The 18,101-nt window shown below is 47.3% G+C and overlaps 1 protein-coding gene and 1 pseudogene across 1 annotated transcript in view; both read right to left on the bottom strand.

Moving 5' to 3' along the window:
• Positions 1-18,101, bottom strand: part of GET4 (guided entry of tail-anchored proteins factor 4) — an 83,555-nt gene that overhangs the window by 3,190 nt on the left and 62,264 nt on the right. The window contains exons 4-6 of the mRNA XM_063934528.1: positions 9,888-10,037; positions 8,182-8,320; positions 6,850-6,990 (exon numbers count right to left, since the gene is read on the bottom strand). Coding sequence (XP_063790598.1) covers positions 6,850-6,990; positions 8,182-8,320; positions 9,888-10,037 — 430 coding nt within the window. The remainder of the gene's footprint in view (positions 1-6,849; positions 6,991-8,181; positions 8,321-9,887; positions 10,038-18,101) is intronic.
• On the bottom strand, positions 12,368-12,486 carry LOC134946330 (5S ribosomal RNA; annotated as a pseudogene).

Raw genomic sequence — 18,101 nt, 5'->3', positions numbered from 1 at the left:
CTCACAACAATAACAACCCGATTTTTTTGTAACAATAACTATGTACAAGTATTGCAGACAATCCGCACTTGGGATGGGCGCCCAGCATCCACTACGGACTACGAGAAATAGATTTATCGGTAAGTAAAATCTTATTTTCTCTGACGTCCTAGTGGATGCTGGGGACTCCGTCAGGACCATGGGGATTATACCAAAGCTCCCAAACGGGCGGGAGAGTGCGGATGACTCTGCAGCACCGAATGAGAGAACTCCAGGTCCTCTTTAGCCAGGGTATCAAATTTGTAGAATTTTACAAACGTGTTCTCCCCCGACCACGTAGCTGCTCGGCAGAGTTGTAATGCCGAGACCCCTCGGGCAGCCGCCCAGGATGAGCCCACCTTCCTTGTGGAATGGGCCTTGACAGATTTAGGCTGTGGCAGGCCTGCCACAGAATGTGCAAGTTGAATTGTGCTACAAATCCAACGAGCAATCGTCTGCTTAGAAGCAGGAGCACCCAGCTTGTTGGGTGCATACAGTATAAACAGCGAGTCAGATTTTCTGACTCCAGCCGTCCTTGAAATATATATTTTCAATGCCCTGACAACGTCCAGCAACTTGGAATCCTCCAAATCGCTAGTAGCCGCAGGCATCACAATAGGCTGGTTCAGGTGAAACGCTGACACCACCTTAGGCAGAAACTGAGGACGCGTCCGCAGTTCTGCCCTGTCCGAATGGAAAATCAGATATGGGCTTCTATACGATAAAGCCGCCAATTCTGACACTCTCCTGGCTGAAGCCAGGGCCAGTAGCATGGCTACTTTCCATGTAAGATATTTCAAATCCACCGATTTGAGTGGCTCAAACCAATGGGATTTGAGAAAAACCAAAACTACATTAAGGTCCCACGGAGCCACTGGGGGCACAACCGGGGGCTGTATATGTAGTACTCCTTTTACAAAAGTCTGGACTTCAGGAACTGAAGCCAATTTTTTCTGGAAGAAAATCGACAGGGCCTAAATTTGAACCTTAATGGACCCCAATTTGAGGCCCATAGACAATCCTGTTTGCAGGAAATGTAGGAATCGACCCAATTGAAATTTCTCCGTGGGGGCCTTCCTGGCCTCACACCACGCAACATATTTTCTCCAAATGCGGTGATAATGTTGTGCAGTCACCTCCTTCCTGGCTTTGACCAGTGTAGGAATGACCTCTTCCGGAATGCCTTTTTCCCTTAGAATTCGGCGTTCAACCGCCATGCCGTCAAACGCAGCCGCGGTAAGTCTTGGAATAGACACGGTCCCTGCTGAAGCAGGTCCCGTCTTAGAGGTAGAGGCCACGGATCTTCCGTGAGCATCTCCTGAAGTTCCGGGTACCAAGCTCTTCTTGGCCAATCCGGAGCCACGAGTATCGTTCTTACTCCCCTTTGCCGTATAATTCTCAGTACTTTTGGTATGAGAGGCAGAGGAGGAAACACATACACTGACTGGAACACCCACGGTGTTACCAGAGCGTCCACAGCTATTGCCTGAGGGTCTCTTGACCTGGCGCAATACCTGTCCAGTTTTTTGTTGAGGCGAGACGCCATCATATCCACCTTTGGTTTTTCCCAACGGTTCACAATCATGTGGAAGACTTCCGTGTGAAGTCCCCACTCTCCCGGGTGGAGGTCGTGCCTGCTGAGGAAGTCTGCTTCCCAGTTGTCCACTCCCGGAATGAACACTGCTGACAGTGCTATCACATGATCTTCCGCCCAGCGAAGAATCCTTGCAGCTTCTGCCATTGCTCTCCTGCTTCTTGTGCCGCCCTGTCTGTTTACGTGGGCGACTGCCGTGATGTTGTCCGACTGGATCAACACCGGCTGACCCTGAAGCAGGGGTTTTGCCAGGCTTAGAGCATTGTAAATCGCTCTTAGCTCCAGTATATTTATGTGAAGAGACATCTCCAGGCTTGACCATACTCCCTGGAAGTTTCTTCCCTGTGTGACCGCTCCCCAGCCTCTCAGACTGGCATCCGTGGTCACCAGGACCCAGTCCTGTATGCCGAATCTGCGGCCCTCTAACAGATGAGCACTCTGCAACCACCACAGAAGAGACACCCTTGTCCGTGGCGATAAGGTTATCCGCTGATGCATCTGCAGATGCGATCCGGACCATTTGTCCAGCAGATCCCACTGAAAAGTTCTTGCGTGAAATCTGCCGAATGGAATCGCTTCGTAAGAAGCCACCATTTTTCCCAGGACCCTTGTGCAATGATGCACTGACACTTTTCCTGGTTTTAGGAGGTTCCTGACTAGCTCGGATAACTCCCTGGCTTTCTTCTCCGGGAGAAACACCTTTTTCTGGACTGTGTCCAGAATCATCCCTAGGAACAGCAGACGTGTCGTCGGAAACAGCTGCGGTTTTGGAATATTTAGAATCCACCCGTGCTGTCGTAGAACTACTTGAGATAGTGCTACTCCGACCTCCAACTGTTCTCTGGACCTTGCCCTTATCAGGAGATCGTCCATTTTCTTTGAAGAAGAATCATCATTTCGGCCATTACCTTGGTAAGGACCCGGGGTGCCGTGGACAATCCAACCGGCAGCGTCTGAAACTGATAGTGACAGTTCTGTACCACGAACCTGAGGTACCCTTGGTGAGAAGGGCAAATTGGGACATGGAGGTAAGCATCTGTCCCGGGACACCATATAGTCCCCTTTTTCCTGGTTCGCTATCACTGCTCTGAGTGACTCCATCTTGATTTGAACCTTTTTATGTAAGTGTTCAAATATTTCAGATTTAGAATAGGTCTCACCGAGCCGTCTGGCTTCAGTACCACAATATAGTGTGGAATAATACCCCTTTCCTTTTTGTAGGAGGGGTACTTTGATTATCACCTGCTGGGAATACAGCTTGTGAATTGTTTCCACTACTGCCTCCCTGTCGGAGGGAGACGTTGGTAAAGCAGACTTCAGGAACCTGCGAGGGGGAGACGTCTCGAACTTCCAATCTGTACCCCTGGGATACTACATGTAGGATCCAGGGGTCCACTTGCGAGTGAGCCCACTGCGTGCTGAAACTCTCTTGAGACGACCCCCCACCGCACCTGAGTCCGCTTGTACGGCCCCAGCGTCATGCTGAGGACTTGGCAGAAGCGGTGGAGGGCTTCTGTTCCTGGGAATGGGCTGCCTGCTGCAGTTTTCTTCCCTTTCCTCTATCCCATGGCAGATATGACTGGCCTTTTGACCGCTTGCCCTTATGGGGACGAAAGGACTGAGGCTGAAAAGACGTTGTCTTTTTCTCCTTTATACGGCAATACTTCCATGTGCCGTTTGGAATCTGCATCACCTGACCACTGTCGTGTCCATAAACAACTTCTGGCAGATATGGACATCACACTTACTCTTGATGCCAGAGTGCAAATATCCCTCTGTGCATCTCGCATATATAGAAATGCATCCTTTAAATGCTCTATAGTCAATAAAATACTGTCCCTGTCAAGGGTATCAATATTTTCAGTCAGGGAATCCGACCAAGCCACCCCAGCGCTGCACATCCAGGCTGAGGCGATCGCTGGTCGCAGTATAACACCAGTATGTGTGTATATACTTTTTAGGATATTTTCCAGCCTCCTATCAGCTGGCTCCTTGAGGGCGGCCCTATCTGGAGACGGTACCGCCACTTGTTTTGATAAGCGTGTGAGCGCCTTATCCACCCTAAGGGGTGTTTCCCAACGCGCCCTAACTTCTGGCGGGAAAGGGTATACCGCCAATAATTTTCTATCGGGGGAAACCCACGCATCATCACACACTTCATTTAATTTATCTGATTCAGGAAAAACTACAGGTAGTTTTTTCACACTCCACAAAATACCCTTTTTTGTGGTACTTGTAGTATCAGAAATATGTAACACCTCCTTCATTGCCCTTAACAAGTAACGTGTGGCCCTAAAAGAAAAATACGTTTGTTTCTTCACCGTCGACACTGGAGTCAGTGTCCGTGTCTGCGTCGACCGACTGAGGTAAAAATACGTTTTAACGCCCCTGACGGTGTTTGAGACGCCTGGACAGGTACTAATTGGTTTGCCGGCCGTCTCATGTCGTCAACCGACCTTGCAGCGTGTTGACATTATCACGTAATTCCTTAAATAAGCCATCCATTCCGGTGTCGACTCCCTAGAGAGTGACATCACCATTACAGGCAATTGCTCCGCCTCCTCACCAACATCGTCCTCATACATGTCGACACACACGTACCGACACACAGCACACACACAGGGAATGCTCTGATAGAGGACAGGACCCCACTAGCCCTTTGGAGAGACAGAGGGAGAGTTTGCCAGCACACACCAAAACGCTATAATTATACAGGGACAACCTTTATATAAGTGTTTTTCCCTTATAGCATCTTAATATATATAATCATATTGCCAAATAAGTGCCCCCCCTCTCTGTTTTAACCCTGTTTCTGTAGTGCAGTGCAGGGGAGAGCCTGGGAGCCTTCCCACCAGCATTTCTGTGAGGGAAAATGGCGCTGTGTGCTGAGGAGAATAGGCCCCGCCCCCTTTTCGGCGGGCTTCTTCTCCCGTTTTTCTGAGACCTGGCAGGGGTTAAATACATCCATATAGCCCCAGGGGCTATATGTGATGCATCTTTTAGCCAGTATAGGTATTTCATTGCTGCCCAGGGCGCCCCCCACAGCGCCCTGCACCCTCAGTGACCGCTGGTGTGAAGTGTGTGACAACAATGGCGCACAGCTGCAGTGCTGTGCGCTACCTCATGAAGACTGAAAAGTCTTCTGCCGCCGGTTTCTGGACCTCTTCACTTTTCGGCATCTGCAAGGGGGTCGGCGGCACGGCTCCGGGACCGGACTCCATGGCTGGGCCTGTGTTCGATCCCTCTGAAGCTAATGGTGTCCAGTAGCCTAAGAAGCCAATCCATCCTGCACGCAGGTGAGTTCACTTCTTCTCCCCTAAGTCCCTCGTTGCAGTGAGCCTGTTGCCAGCAGGACTCACTGTAAAATAAAAAACCTAAAAACTTTTTCTAAGCAGCTCTTTAGGAGAGCCACCTAGATTGCACCCTGCTCGGACGGGCACAAAAACCTAACTGAGGCTTGGAGGAGGGTCATAGGGGGAGGAGCCAGTGCACACCACCTGATCCTAAAGCTTTATTTTTGTGCCCTGTCTCCTGCGGAGCCGCTAATCCCCATGGTCCTGACGGAGTCCCCAGCATCCACTAGGACGTCAGAGAAATAAAAAAACACTCAAAACAAAATCTATACACGAGAATCTTGCAACACTTAAAAAATGCTTTAAGAGAACATTTCTGTAGCAGTCTACAATGGCCCGGTTCTGAGTCGGACACTGTCATGGCCATCTTTGTGTATTCTGCTGCTGACGTGTCTGTGTGCTAATGCCGCTACATCGCCTGGTGTACATCTGCGTATCCAAATGTGATACCCACAGTCCTCCGCAGATGATGATGTATTACAGCTTGGTGTGTCTTTAGATACCACTATCAGAACCTGCACCAGCCCTATGGTGCAGTTTCTCCATCTGAGTATGGCCTCTTGTGTGAGCTGCTGAACATCTCCATAGGCAAGCATGGATGTGCAGTGTGCCTCAGAAGCAGACTAAACGCATTGCTCTACTGCATCCCACATCGCTGTTGTGTCCGACTCAAAATCAGGCCCAATAAAATACAGAAACATTAAGAATTTAAGGGATAGAATTCAGTTGTTTTCTTCGCCCCAGTTGCCACTCGATGGCGCCTGACGGAGCAATTCAATTGTTACTCTTACTCAGTGCGGGTGCACATGCAGGGGGTCACATTTCAGCTCGGAGCCTCTTGAGATGGCCTGCTGAAATGTGTAAAAACACCATAGGTTGGGTGCTCAAACGGGAGTGTGAGTGCCCTAACTAAAACTTTAGACAAGTTAAGCCGCTTTGCGCAGCTAAACCGGTACGAATGGGTGCGCACATGCGGCATGTGCATCCAATAGGGGGAAAAATTGATTTGTTCAAGCGGGGGACCACAAAACAAAGGAATCTCCCCCACCCCACAGATGATCTTTTCATATTAAAATACAGTATAGTATGTCAAATATAAAGGGAGGAGACTTCTTTCTAAATGGTTGGCATATATTCTTGCCAACACACAACATAAGCCCACTGAATGGGCTCACAGAGCGGATCTATAGGGTGGTATCAGCTGGAGGTTTGGAGTAAAGGTCCATACTCACTAGACGAGAAAGTGAAAGATCTCGCGCAGAAGGGCCGATCTGAGTGAGATCTTTCACAATCCTGTCCCGTGTGTACACTAAATGTCATTAACGATGTGCATTTCCACGCATCATTAACGACCCCCTTCCTCGTCTGAACATGTACAGACGAGGGAGGTCCTAGCTAACGACAGCCATGCAGTATGGCCGTCGTTCCCTCTCACCTCTCCCCCCCCCCCATCGCTGCCTGTTTCTGCCGCATCGGCAAGTGTGTATGCACTTGCTGATGCCGCCCCCCCTTCCCCAATATCCGTGTCAGCCGGGATCGGGTAATGTGTATGGGGCTTTAGGAAGCATATGTTCCTCGTTTTCAGGCAACTGAAGCTCAAATTAGCTGCATGAGACATCCTCCATCACAAACAGAACGGGTACTGGCACCTGACAAACGGTCAAGCTTGGACTTCTTTAATGCTGTATGTGGTCCAAAGGGGAATAAAGCATATTTAGGGGAAATTAATAAGAGAAAGTAACCAGCCAATAGAGACACTGAAGTTAAAAAAATAATCACTAATTATGTCTTTATATGCGTCTGACATAAACAACGGACGCTGGATCTAACAGCCGCAGCTGCTATCAACAACGTCATTAAATGTATGTACATAGCAAATCATACCCCTCTACAGCCAGTAGTAGAAACCAAATGAAGTTTAAAAGGGGCTGTACAAATGGAGGACCCTTCTCTATAGACGGATGCTTCTCCGTATACGTCGTGAACACCACCGAAGCGCTGGTTTTGTTTTTTAAACACAGGAATCTGCAAGAAGAAAAAAACAAAACATTCAAATACACAGAACAACAGACTGACAAGTCAGCCACAGTCCTTTATACAGATCATTATTTTATGTGTTCAGGGGGCTGGGCATTTAGGTCACAGTTATTGGTACAGGAGGAATCCCTTCCTGTGTCACTAATGCGGTTTAACATTATTTTATCACTTCTCTTCCTGCCTAACCACAGGGGGAGGTTTGCAGGAGTCCAAATACAGGCCTTCAGCTGGCGGTGTTCTGGAGACCGCTCTGCAATGATTCAGCACTCCATGGGGCAGATGTATTAAACCTGGAGAAGTGATAAAGCAGTGATAAGTGCAAGGTGATAATGCACCAGCCAATCAGCTCCAATATGTAAATCGACAGTTAGGAGCTGATTGGTTGGTGCGTTATCACCTTACATTTATCACTGCTTTATCACTTCTCCAGGCTTAATACATCTGCCCCCATAAAGGAGTTGTTTTATTTACTGTAAGCATCATATATAAGGGGAGATTTATCAAAGCTAGATCAAGAACCAGGCAATCAGATCCTGTTATTTTTCCCACAAAGTCTGTAACACTGGAACGTTGTTTGATATTTTATCTCTCTGCAAGCTTTGATAAATCTCCCCTATTATACTATTTTATTGTTTATATCGGTCTCTTAAATATTTTTTTTTACCATTAATGGAGACGATTTCTAATTGAAGGTTCTTTTTCTATTTGGATCCTTAACCTGCAATGTAATTAATCACAGACAATATTCGATATACAGTATTATCTACTATATAATATATCTGAGACACCTACTGTAAAAGGTTATTTATTAAATAGTTGTCATTACATATTATTGGTTTAACACTGCATTCTCAGCATGTGATGTGTATTATTTTATACTAGAATATTATAACGAGATAATGTCCAACTTTATCAGAGGAGATTCAATTTGCGGGGATGTGCTGCCATTTGGTTGTGGAAACCACCATTTATTACCGTGTCCAAAAATTGCTGAGTAATCTGCACACCTCTATGGAGTCATTAGCAATGTTACTGGCCACAGAGGGTCTTCGTCTGGCCATTCCAGGAGGCGCTTTGCGGCCATCACAAAGAACTGAGTGTCTTCACAGAACATAAAACAACCAACGTTTAATCCAAGAGCACATTACTGCTGGCAGACTGATAAATCTCTGGACTTACTGAAGGACGGCCTGTGCCACAAACATATCCACCTCGCTGCGATAGCCTCGGCTGGAGGAATATTCTACTAACATATTTGCACAGCCTTCGCCATCAGACGAGTGCAGGAAGTGATAACGGGATTCATAGTAGTTTTGCTCTGAAATGGAGAAAGTTCTTTAATTCCAGGAATAGAAAGCTGGCAATTAGCGAAGTAACACGTCTACAAGGCCTTGTTATCCACCATGCTTGACACAGTGGCTACATAGAGAAATATAGTTTACAAACAGCAAAATCTTTTAATATCTAAAAACGTGGCAATAGCAAGTACACATACCCACAGCTCTGGCAAACTAAAATTACAACAAGCCCAACCACGGGCAACAATAATATAAGAAACATACTAAATAATCTAGAACCACTTGCCAAAACAAAAAATGAAAAAGGCTTTAAAATAATCCCAGTATCACAACTATTTCAAAGTTTCTGAAGTCGGATGGAGGGGTCACATGTTTGTCCACATCCACTCGTGAGAGTGGGATAGTGTAGAAGTACTACACCATTTACTTCAGAAACACGAGTGCTTATGTAAGAGCCTGCGAGCTGCACGCTCAGCAGAAATTCCAGCGAGTCTGTCCGTATTTTTAAAGCGCCAATCATAAAGGCTGGTTTTTGCCTTTTAAATGGTTGCCGTTTTAAAAATATGGCCAGACTTGCAGCAATTTCCACTGAGCGTGCAGCTCGCAGGCTATTACATAAGCCCCCATGAATTTAAAAAGTCTAATATTTATCCCTTTTTGTGCCAAAGGTCTGTGCCAACTTTGCAGCGCTCCAGGCCCCAGCAACATTTAGAAGACTACAAAATAGGTGCAGGTTGAGTCTACGTAACCACCTTCCCTTTAAAACACGACGGCCAGAACTACTTGTATCGAAGGACACAACTGTAGAGGTCAATGAGAGCATGCTACATCCAAATTAACTCTTTCACGACCCAATGATTAAATATGACACATGTAACTCAGCGATCTCATACACCAAAGGAAGTTTTCAAAAATACTTTAAAACATAAAGCCATGAAACTGTAAGTCACATACTGGTGGGACTCAAGGGGGAGAATTCAATTGATATCGCTGCTCTAAAGTGAAGGGAGATTGCTGGGGTGATATTCAACGGATACCCGTTATCATGCCCATCAGCTCACCAGCACGGGAGCGAATGAACTGAATTACTCTGTTGGGCGCCATCTAGTGGCAGCTGAGGCGATAATCAATTGAATTGCCCCCTATGAATGAAGCGGAAAACAAACTAAAATCTAATTATTGCAAACCATATGATTCTTCAGCTATAAAATGAAAGAATCTTGGTCATATTCCCACTCCAGCCTGCAAGCTGTGGATAGAGAAGTTTATGTGGTCAATAAATAGATATACTTTACTGCCAGGAGATAAATCAATGACTAATTTCCGCCAAGAGTGTTGGGAGTGATCATGGGAAAGGAACAGAGAAATACTTGGGCATCAGATCATATAACAGGATGCAGCGAATATGGTGTTATATAGAATTGCATGAAAACATTACAACATGCACTTAAAAAAAAAAAAAAAAAACTGCTTACATGACGACTACATGTACCTGCAAAAATGGTAGCAATGTACAAAACGAATGATCAAAATCATCCATCACGCCTTGTAGGAGATGCAGTCCTTATGACTGGCAGCATACTGTACCTTTCCATAATGTGATCGCCAGTAACTGATGTAGTTTCGGATTGCCTAATTTTCCTGATCCTCCAGTTGACCACTTTAGAGCCCGGGAGACAAAAGCTACTCGTTCCGGAGAGTTCGGATCCATCAAACTAAACAATTTGGCGAGGTGTTCTGCAGTAAGACAAGGTTACAGCAGACTGTATGAAAATTCTTCAACACAAAGATCCAACAATACATGTGAGGAAATGTTTGGATGGAAATGGAGAGGGGCTAACACACAAAAAGACTTCACGCACAACATTTTTTTATTTGGAGGGGTGGGGGTTTCTATCTCCTAGCTCTCCATTTAGAAACATTTTATGTAAATTACTTATTTTGTTCTACTGCCTTCTGATGGAAATAGGATTTTGGTACTTACCGATAAATCCTTTTCTCCTAGGCCGTAGAGGATGCTGGGGACTCCAAAAGGACCATGGGGTATAGACGGGATCCGCAGGAGCTTGGGCACACTGAAAAGACTTAAAGTGGGTGTGCACTGGCTCCTCCCTCTATGCCCCTACTCCAGACCTCAGTTATAGGAACTGTGCCCAGGAGAGACTGACATTTCGAGGAAAGGATATTTGTGTAAACTAAGGGCTACAAACATACCAGCCCACACCACAAACATACTGTATCACCGGAGTAATAGTAAACCAGATAACAGTATGAAATAACAACAGCAACAAGCTGAAAACCAAAAATACACTATCCGTGCATAAACCAAGTTAACCAACAATAATACAGTGCCAGCAACAGTCCGCACTGGGATGGGCGCCCAGCATCCTCTACGGACTAGGAGAAAAGGATTTATCGGTAAGTACCAAAATCCTATTTTCTCTTACGTCCTAGAGGATGCTGGGGACTCCAAAAGGACCATGGGGTTTATACCAAAGCTCCAGACCGGGCGGGAGAGTGTGGACGACTCTGCAGCACCGACTGAGCAAACGCAAGGTCCTCATCAGGGGTTCACTAAGATATGCCGGCGGTCGGGCTCCCGGCGACCAGCATACCGGCGCCGGGAGCCCGACCGCCTGCTTACTGACAGTGTGGCAAGCGCAAATGAGCCCCTTGCGGGCTCGCTGCGCTACGGGCACGGTGGCGCGCCACGCTATTTTATTCTCCCTCCAGGGGGGTCGTGGACCCCCACGAGGGAGAATAAGTGTCGGTATGCCGTCTGTCGGGATCCCGGCGCCGGTATACTGTGCGCCGGGATCCCGTCAGTCGGCATACTGAAGACCACCCCTCATCAGCCAGGGTATCAAACTTATAGAACTTAGCAAAAGTGTTTGCCCCTGACCAGGTGGCCACACGGCAAAGCTGTAAAGCCGATACGCCTCAGGCAGCCGCCCAAGACGAGCCCACTTTTCTGGTAGAATGGGCTTTTACCGACTTCGGCACGGGTAGTCCGGCCGAAGAATGAGCCTGCTGAATCATACTACAAATCCAGCGTGCAATAGTCTGTTTTGAAGTAGGATGACCAATCTTGTTAGCAGCATACAGGACAAACAGCGCCTCTGTTTTCCTGGCAACAGCCGTACGGGCGGCGTAGATCTTCAAAGCTCTCACCACATCCAGAGACTTTGGAACCACCCCAGCATCCGTAGCCACCGGCACCACAATAGGTTGGTTAATGTGAAACGAAGACACCACCTTCGGCAAAAATTGTTGACGAGTCCGCAATTCTGCCCTATCTGAATGAAAAATCAAGTACGGGCAAACTCAGACACCCACCTGGCAGACGCCAGCGCCAACAGCATGACAACCTTCCAAGTGAGAAACTTCAACTCAACCTTACGTAAAGGTTCAAACCAGGAAGACATGAGAAACTGTAAAACCACGTCAAGATCCCATGGAGCCACAGGAGGCACAAACGGAGGATTGATATGCATTACTCCTTTCACAAAAGTCTGAACCTCTGGGAAGACAGCTAATTCCTTTTGAAAGAAAATAGACAAAGCCGAAATCTGCACTTTGATGGAGCCTAATTTCAGGCCTGCATCTACACCTAATAGAAAAAGAGAAAAGAAGACTCTTTTGTGGGCGCACTCTTATATGTATGTGTATAGAAGTCTCAGAAGAAACAAATGATAAAAAATTATATGCAAATTTTATTAACAACAATCGGTAAAATGGTAGTAGAATATACTGTCAAAAGTATCAAAAAGAGGAGGGGGGGGGTGTTGGAAAAGGGGAACACAGAACAAATTTTTACAGTGTAAATACTGAGTAATAGTTCTGGACTGCCTGGGTACGAAAATGCAGAAAATAACAGCTGGAGGCCTGAAAAAAATCTCTATAAGAATCCTAGGTAGGTATGTAAATAAAATTATAAGGATATTAAGTTGATAAGTCAGCTAGATCTCTTATGAGTAATAATGAAGAGACGGATGGGGTAGATAAAGATGGAATGAGTAAGATGAATCTGCTGTCAGTGTTAGACGCTGAGCAAAACCGTCCAGGAACTTCTACTAAACCGAGTATTCCTCAAGAGTCTCCCACTTGAGTACTAACCCAGCCCGACACTGCTTAGCTTCCAAGATCGGAAGGATTCGGGCGTTGCCAGTGTGGTATGAAAGTAGAAGAGATATTTGATATCAAAGGCTCGGGAATCACTGATGAGAGTTCACGAAATGGAGAAGAAAAAGAGTAGATATAGATTGGAGAAGAAAAATAAGAATTTACTTACCGATAATTCTATTTCTCGTAGTCCGTAGTGGATGCTGGGGACTCCGTCAGGACCATGGGGTTTAGCGGCTCCGCAGGAGACAGGGCACAATAATAAAAGCTTTAGGATCAGGTGGTGTGCACTGGCTCCTCCCCCTATGACCCTCCTCCAAGCCTCAGTTAGGATACTGTGCCCGGACGAGCGTGCATAATAAGGAAGGATATTGAATCCCAGGTAAGACTCATACCAGCCACACCAATCACACCGTACAACCTGTGATCTGAACCCAGTTAACAGTATGATAACAACGAAGGAGCCTCTGAAAAGATGGCTCACAACAAGAATAACCCGATTTTTGTAACAATAACTATGTACAAGTATTGCAGACAATCCGCACTTGGGATGGGCGCCCAGCATCCACTACGGACTACGAGAAATAGAATTATCGGTAAGTAAATTCTTATTTTCTCTAACGTCCTAAGTGGATGCTGGGGACTCCGTCAGGACCATGGGGATTATACCAAAGCTCCCAAACGGGCGGGAGAGTGCGGATGACTCTGCAGCACCGAATGAGAGAACTCCAGGTCCTCCTCAGTCAGGGTGTGCCCCTGACCAAGTAGCAGCTCGGCAAAGTTGTAAAGCCGAGACCCCTCGGGCAGCCGCCCAAGATGAGCCCACTTCCTTGTGGAATGGGCTTTTACTGATTTTGGCTGTGGCAAGCCTGCCACAGAATGTGCAAGCTGAATTGTACTACAAATCCAGCGAGCAATCGTCTGCTTAGAAGCAGGAACACCCATCTTGTTGGGTGCATACAGGCTAAACAGCGAGTCAGATTTTCTGACTCCAGTCGTCCTGGAAACATATATTTTCAGGGCCCTGACAACGTCAAGTAACTTGGAGTCCTCCAAGTCCCTAGTAGCCGCAGGTACCACAATAGGTTGGTTCATGTGAAAAACAGAAAACACCTTAAGGAGAAATTGAGGACGAGTCCTCAATTCTGCCCTGTCAGAATGAAAAATTAAGTAAGGGCTTTTATATGATAAATCCGCCCATTCTGACACACGCCTGGCTGAAGCCAGGGCTAATAGAATCTTCACCTTCCATGTGAAATATTTTAATTCCACAGTGGTGAGTGGATCAAACCAATGTGACTTTAGGAAACTCAAAACAACATTGAGATCCCAAGGTGCCACTGGGGGCACAAAAGGAGGCTGTATATGCAGTACCCCTTTTACAAACGTCTGAACTTCAGGCACTGAAGCCAGTTCTTTCTGGAAGAAATTCGACAGGGTCGAAATTTGAACCTTAATGGACCCTAATTTTAGGCCCATAGACAGTCCTGTTTTCAGGAAATGTAGGAAACGACCCAGTTGGAATTCCTCTGTAGGGACCTTCTTGGCCTCACACCACGCAACATATTTTCGCCAAATGCGGTGAAAATGTTTTGCGGTTACATCCTTCCTGGCTTCGACCAGGGTAGGGATGACTTCATCTGGAATGCCCTTTCAGGATCCGGCGTTCAACTGCCATGCCGTCAAACGCAGCCGCGGTAAGTCTTGGAACAGACAAGGCCCCTGCTGGAGCAGGTCCTCTCTTAAAGGTAGAGGCCACGGTTCTTCCGTGAGCATCTCTTGAAGTTCCGGGTACCAAGTCCTTCTTGACCCATCCGGAACCACGAGTATCGTTCTTACTCATCTCCTTCTTATGATTCTCAGTACTTTTGGTATGAGATGCATAGGAGGGAACACATACCCTGACTGGTACACCCACAGTGTTACCAGAGCGTCCACCGCTATTGCCTGAGGGTCCCTTGACCTGGCGCAATATCTGTCTAGTTTTTTGTTCAGGCGGGACGCCATCATGTCCACCTTTGGTTTTTCCCAACGGTTTACAATCATGTGGAAGACTTCCCGCTGAAGTCCCCACTCTCCCGGGTGGAGGTTATGCCTGCTGAGGAAGTCTGCTTCCCAGTTTTCCACTCCCGGAATTAACACTGCTGAGAGTGTTATCACAAGATTTTTCGCCCAGCGAAAAATCCTTGCAGTTTCTGCCATTTCCCTCCTGCTTCATGTGCCGCCCTGTCTGTTTACGTGGGCGACTGCCGTGATGTTGTCCCACTGGATCAATACCGGCTGACCTTGAAGCAGAGGTCTTGCTAAGCTTAGAGCCTTGTAAATTGCCCTTAGCTCCAGTATATTTATGTGGAGAGAAGTCTCCAGACTTGATCACACTCCCTGGAAATTTTTTCCTTGTGTGACTGCTCCCCAGCCACTCAGGCTGGCATCCGTGGTCACCAGGACCCAGTCCTGAATGTCGAATCTGCGGCCCTTTCATAGATGAGCACTCTGCAGCCACCGCAGAAGAAAACACCCTTGTCCTTGGAGACAGGGTTATCCGCTGATGCATCTGAAGATGCGATCCGGACCATTTTCCCAGCAGATTCCACTGAAAGGTTCTTGCGTGAAATCTACCGAATGGGATCGCTTTGTAAGAAACCACCATTTTTCACAGGACCCTTGTGCAATGATGCACTGATACTTTTCCTGGTTTTAGGAGGTTCCTGACTAGCTCGGATAACTCCCTGGCCTTCTTCTCCGGGAGAAAACATCCTTTTCTGGACTGTGTCCAGAATCATTCCTAGGAACATTAGACGTGTCGTCGGAAAAAGCTGCGATTTTGGAATATTTAGAATCCACTCGTGCTGTCGTAGAACTACTTGAGATAGTGCTACTCCGACCGCCAACTGTTCTCTGGACCTTGCCCTTATCAGGAAAGCGTCCATATTTCTTTTAGGAAGAATCATCATTTCGGCCATTACCATGGTAAAGACCCGGGGTGCCGTGGACAATCCAAACGGCAGCGTCTGAACTGATAGTGACAGTTCTGTACCACGAACCTGAGATACCCTTGGTGAGAAGGGCAAAATTTGGACATGTAGGTAAGCGTCCCTGATATCCAGTGACACCATATCGTCCTGGTTCGCTATCACTGCTCTGAGTGACTCCATCTTGATTTGAACCCTTGTATGTAATTGTTCAAATCTTTTAGATCTCACCGAGCCGTTTGGCTTCAGTACCACAATATAGTGTGGAATAATACCCCTTCCCTTGTTGTAGGAGGGGTACTTTGATTATCACCTGCTGGGAATACAGCCTGTGAATTTTTTCCCAATACTGCCTCCCTGTCGGAGGGAGACGTTGGTAAAGCAGACTTCAGGAACTTGTGAGGGGAAGACGTCTCGAATTTCCAATGTACACCTGGGATACTACGTGTAGGATCCAGGAGTCCACTTGCGAGTGAGCCCACTGCGTGCTGAAACTCTTGAGATGACCCCCCACCGCACCTGAGTCCGCTTGTATGGCCCCAGCGTCATGCTGCGGACTTGGCAGAAGCTGTGGAGGACTTCTGTTCCTGGGAATGGGCTGCCTGCTGCAGTCTTCTTCCCTTTCCTCTAACCCTGGGCAGATATGACTGGCCTTTTGCCCGCCTGCCTTTATGGGTACGAAAGGACTGAGACTGAAAAGACTGTGTCCTTTTCTGCTGAGATGTGACTTGGGGTAACAAAAGTGGATTTTCCAGCTGTTGCCATGGCCACCAGGTCCGATGGACCGCCCCTTTATACGGCAATACTTCCATGTGCCGTCTGGAATCTGCATCACCTGACCACTGTCGTGTCTATAAACATCGTCTGGCAGATATGGACATCACATCTACTCTTGATGCCAGAATGCAAATATCCCTCTGCGCATCTCGCATATATAGAAATGCATCCTTAAAATGCTCTATAGTCAATAAAATATTGTTCCTGTCAAGGGTATCAATATTTTCAGTCAGGAAATCCGACCAAGCCCCCCCAGCGCTGCACATCCAGGCTGAGGCGATTGCTGGTCGTAGTATAACACCAGTATGTGTGTATATACTTTTTTGGATATTTTTCAGCTTCCTATCAGCTGGCTCCTTGAGGGCGGCCGTATCTGGAGACGGTAACGCCACTTGTTTTTATAAGCGTGTGAGCGCCTAATCCACCCTAAGGTGTGTTTCCCAACTCGCCCTCACTTCTGGCGGGAAAGGGTATACCTCCAATAATTTTCTATCGGAGGAAACCCACGTATCATCACACACTTTAATTTATCTGATTCAGGAAAAACTACAAGTAGATTATTCCCACCCTACATAATACCCTTATTTGTGGTACTTGTAGTATCAGAAATATGTAACACCTCCTTCATTGCCCTTAACATGTAACGTGTGGCCCTAAAGGAAAATACGTTTGTTTCTTCACCGTCGACACTGAAGTCAGTGTCCGTGTCTGTGTCGACCAACTGAGGTAAATGGGCGTTTTTACAAGCCCCTGACGGTGTCTGAGACGCCTGGACAGGTACTAATTTGTTTGCCGGCCGTCTCATGTCGTCAACCGACCTTGCATCGTGTTGACATTATCACGTAATTCCTAAATAAGCCATCCATTCCGGTGTCGACTCCCTAGAGAGTGACATCACCAATACAGGCAATTTGCTCCGCCTCCTCACCAACATCGTCCTCCTACACGTCGACACACACGTACCGACACACAGCACACACACAGGGAATGCTCTGATAGAGGACAGGACCCCACTAGCCCTTTGGGGAGACAGAGGGAGAGTTTGCCAGCACACACCAAAAACGCTATAGTTATACAGGGACAACCCCTTATACAAGTGTTTTCCCTTATAGCATTTTCACATATGTAATCATATCGCCAAATAAGTGCCCCCCCTCTCTGTTTTTAACCCTGTTTCTGTAGTGCAGTGCAGGGGAGAGCCTGGGAGCCTTCCTCACAGCAGAGCTGAGCAGGAAATTGGCGCCGTGTGCTGAGGAGAATAGGCCCCGCCCCCTAAAACGGCGGGCTCTTCTCCCGGAGTTTGTGAGATCTGGCAGGGGTTAAATACATCCATATAGCCTCAAGGGCTATATGTGATGTATTTTAGCCATAAAAAAGGTATAATACATTGCTGCCCAGGGCGCCCCCCCCCAGCGCCCTGCACCCTCAGTGACCGCTGGTATGAAGTGTGCTGACAACAATGGCGCACAGCTGCAGTGCTGTGCGCTACCTTATGAAGACTGAAAGTCTTCTGCCGCCTGTTTCTGGACCTCTTCAACTTCGGCATCTGCAAGGGGGGTCGGCGGCACGGCTCCGGGACGAACCCCAGGGTGAGACCTGTGTTCCGACTCCCTCTGGAGCTAATGGTGTCCAGTAGCCTAAGAAGCAAATCCATCCTGCACGCAGGTGAGTTTACTTCTCTCCCCTAAGTCCCTCGTAGCAGTGAGCCTGTTGCCAGCAGGACTCACTGAAAATAAAAAACCTAACAAACTTTTACTCTAAGCAGCTCTTTAGGAGAGCCACCTAGATTGCACCCTTCTCGGCCGGGCACAAAAATCTAACTGAGGCTTGGAGGAGGGTCATAGGGGGAGGAGCCAGGGCACACCACCTGATCCTAAAGCTTTTATTATTGTGCCCTGTCTCCTGCGGAGCCGCTAAACCCCATGGTCCT

The sequence above is a fragment of the Pseudophryne corroboree genome, chromosome 7 (genome assembly GCF_028390025.1).
Source record: "Pseudophryne corroboree isolate aPseCor3 chromosome 7, aPseCor3.hap2, whole genome shotgun sequence".
In the NCBI taxonomy this organism is placed as follows: domain Eukaryota; kingdom Metazoa; phylum Chordata; class Amphibia; order Anura; family Myobatrachidae; genus Pseudophryne; species Pseudophryne corroboree.
The sequence above is the reverse complement of the archived record's forward strand: the minus strand, read 5'-3'. Positions and strand labels throughout refer to the sequence as shown.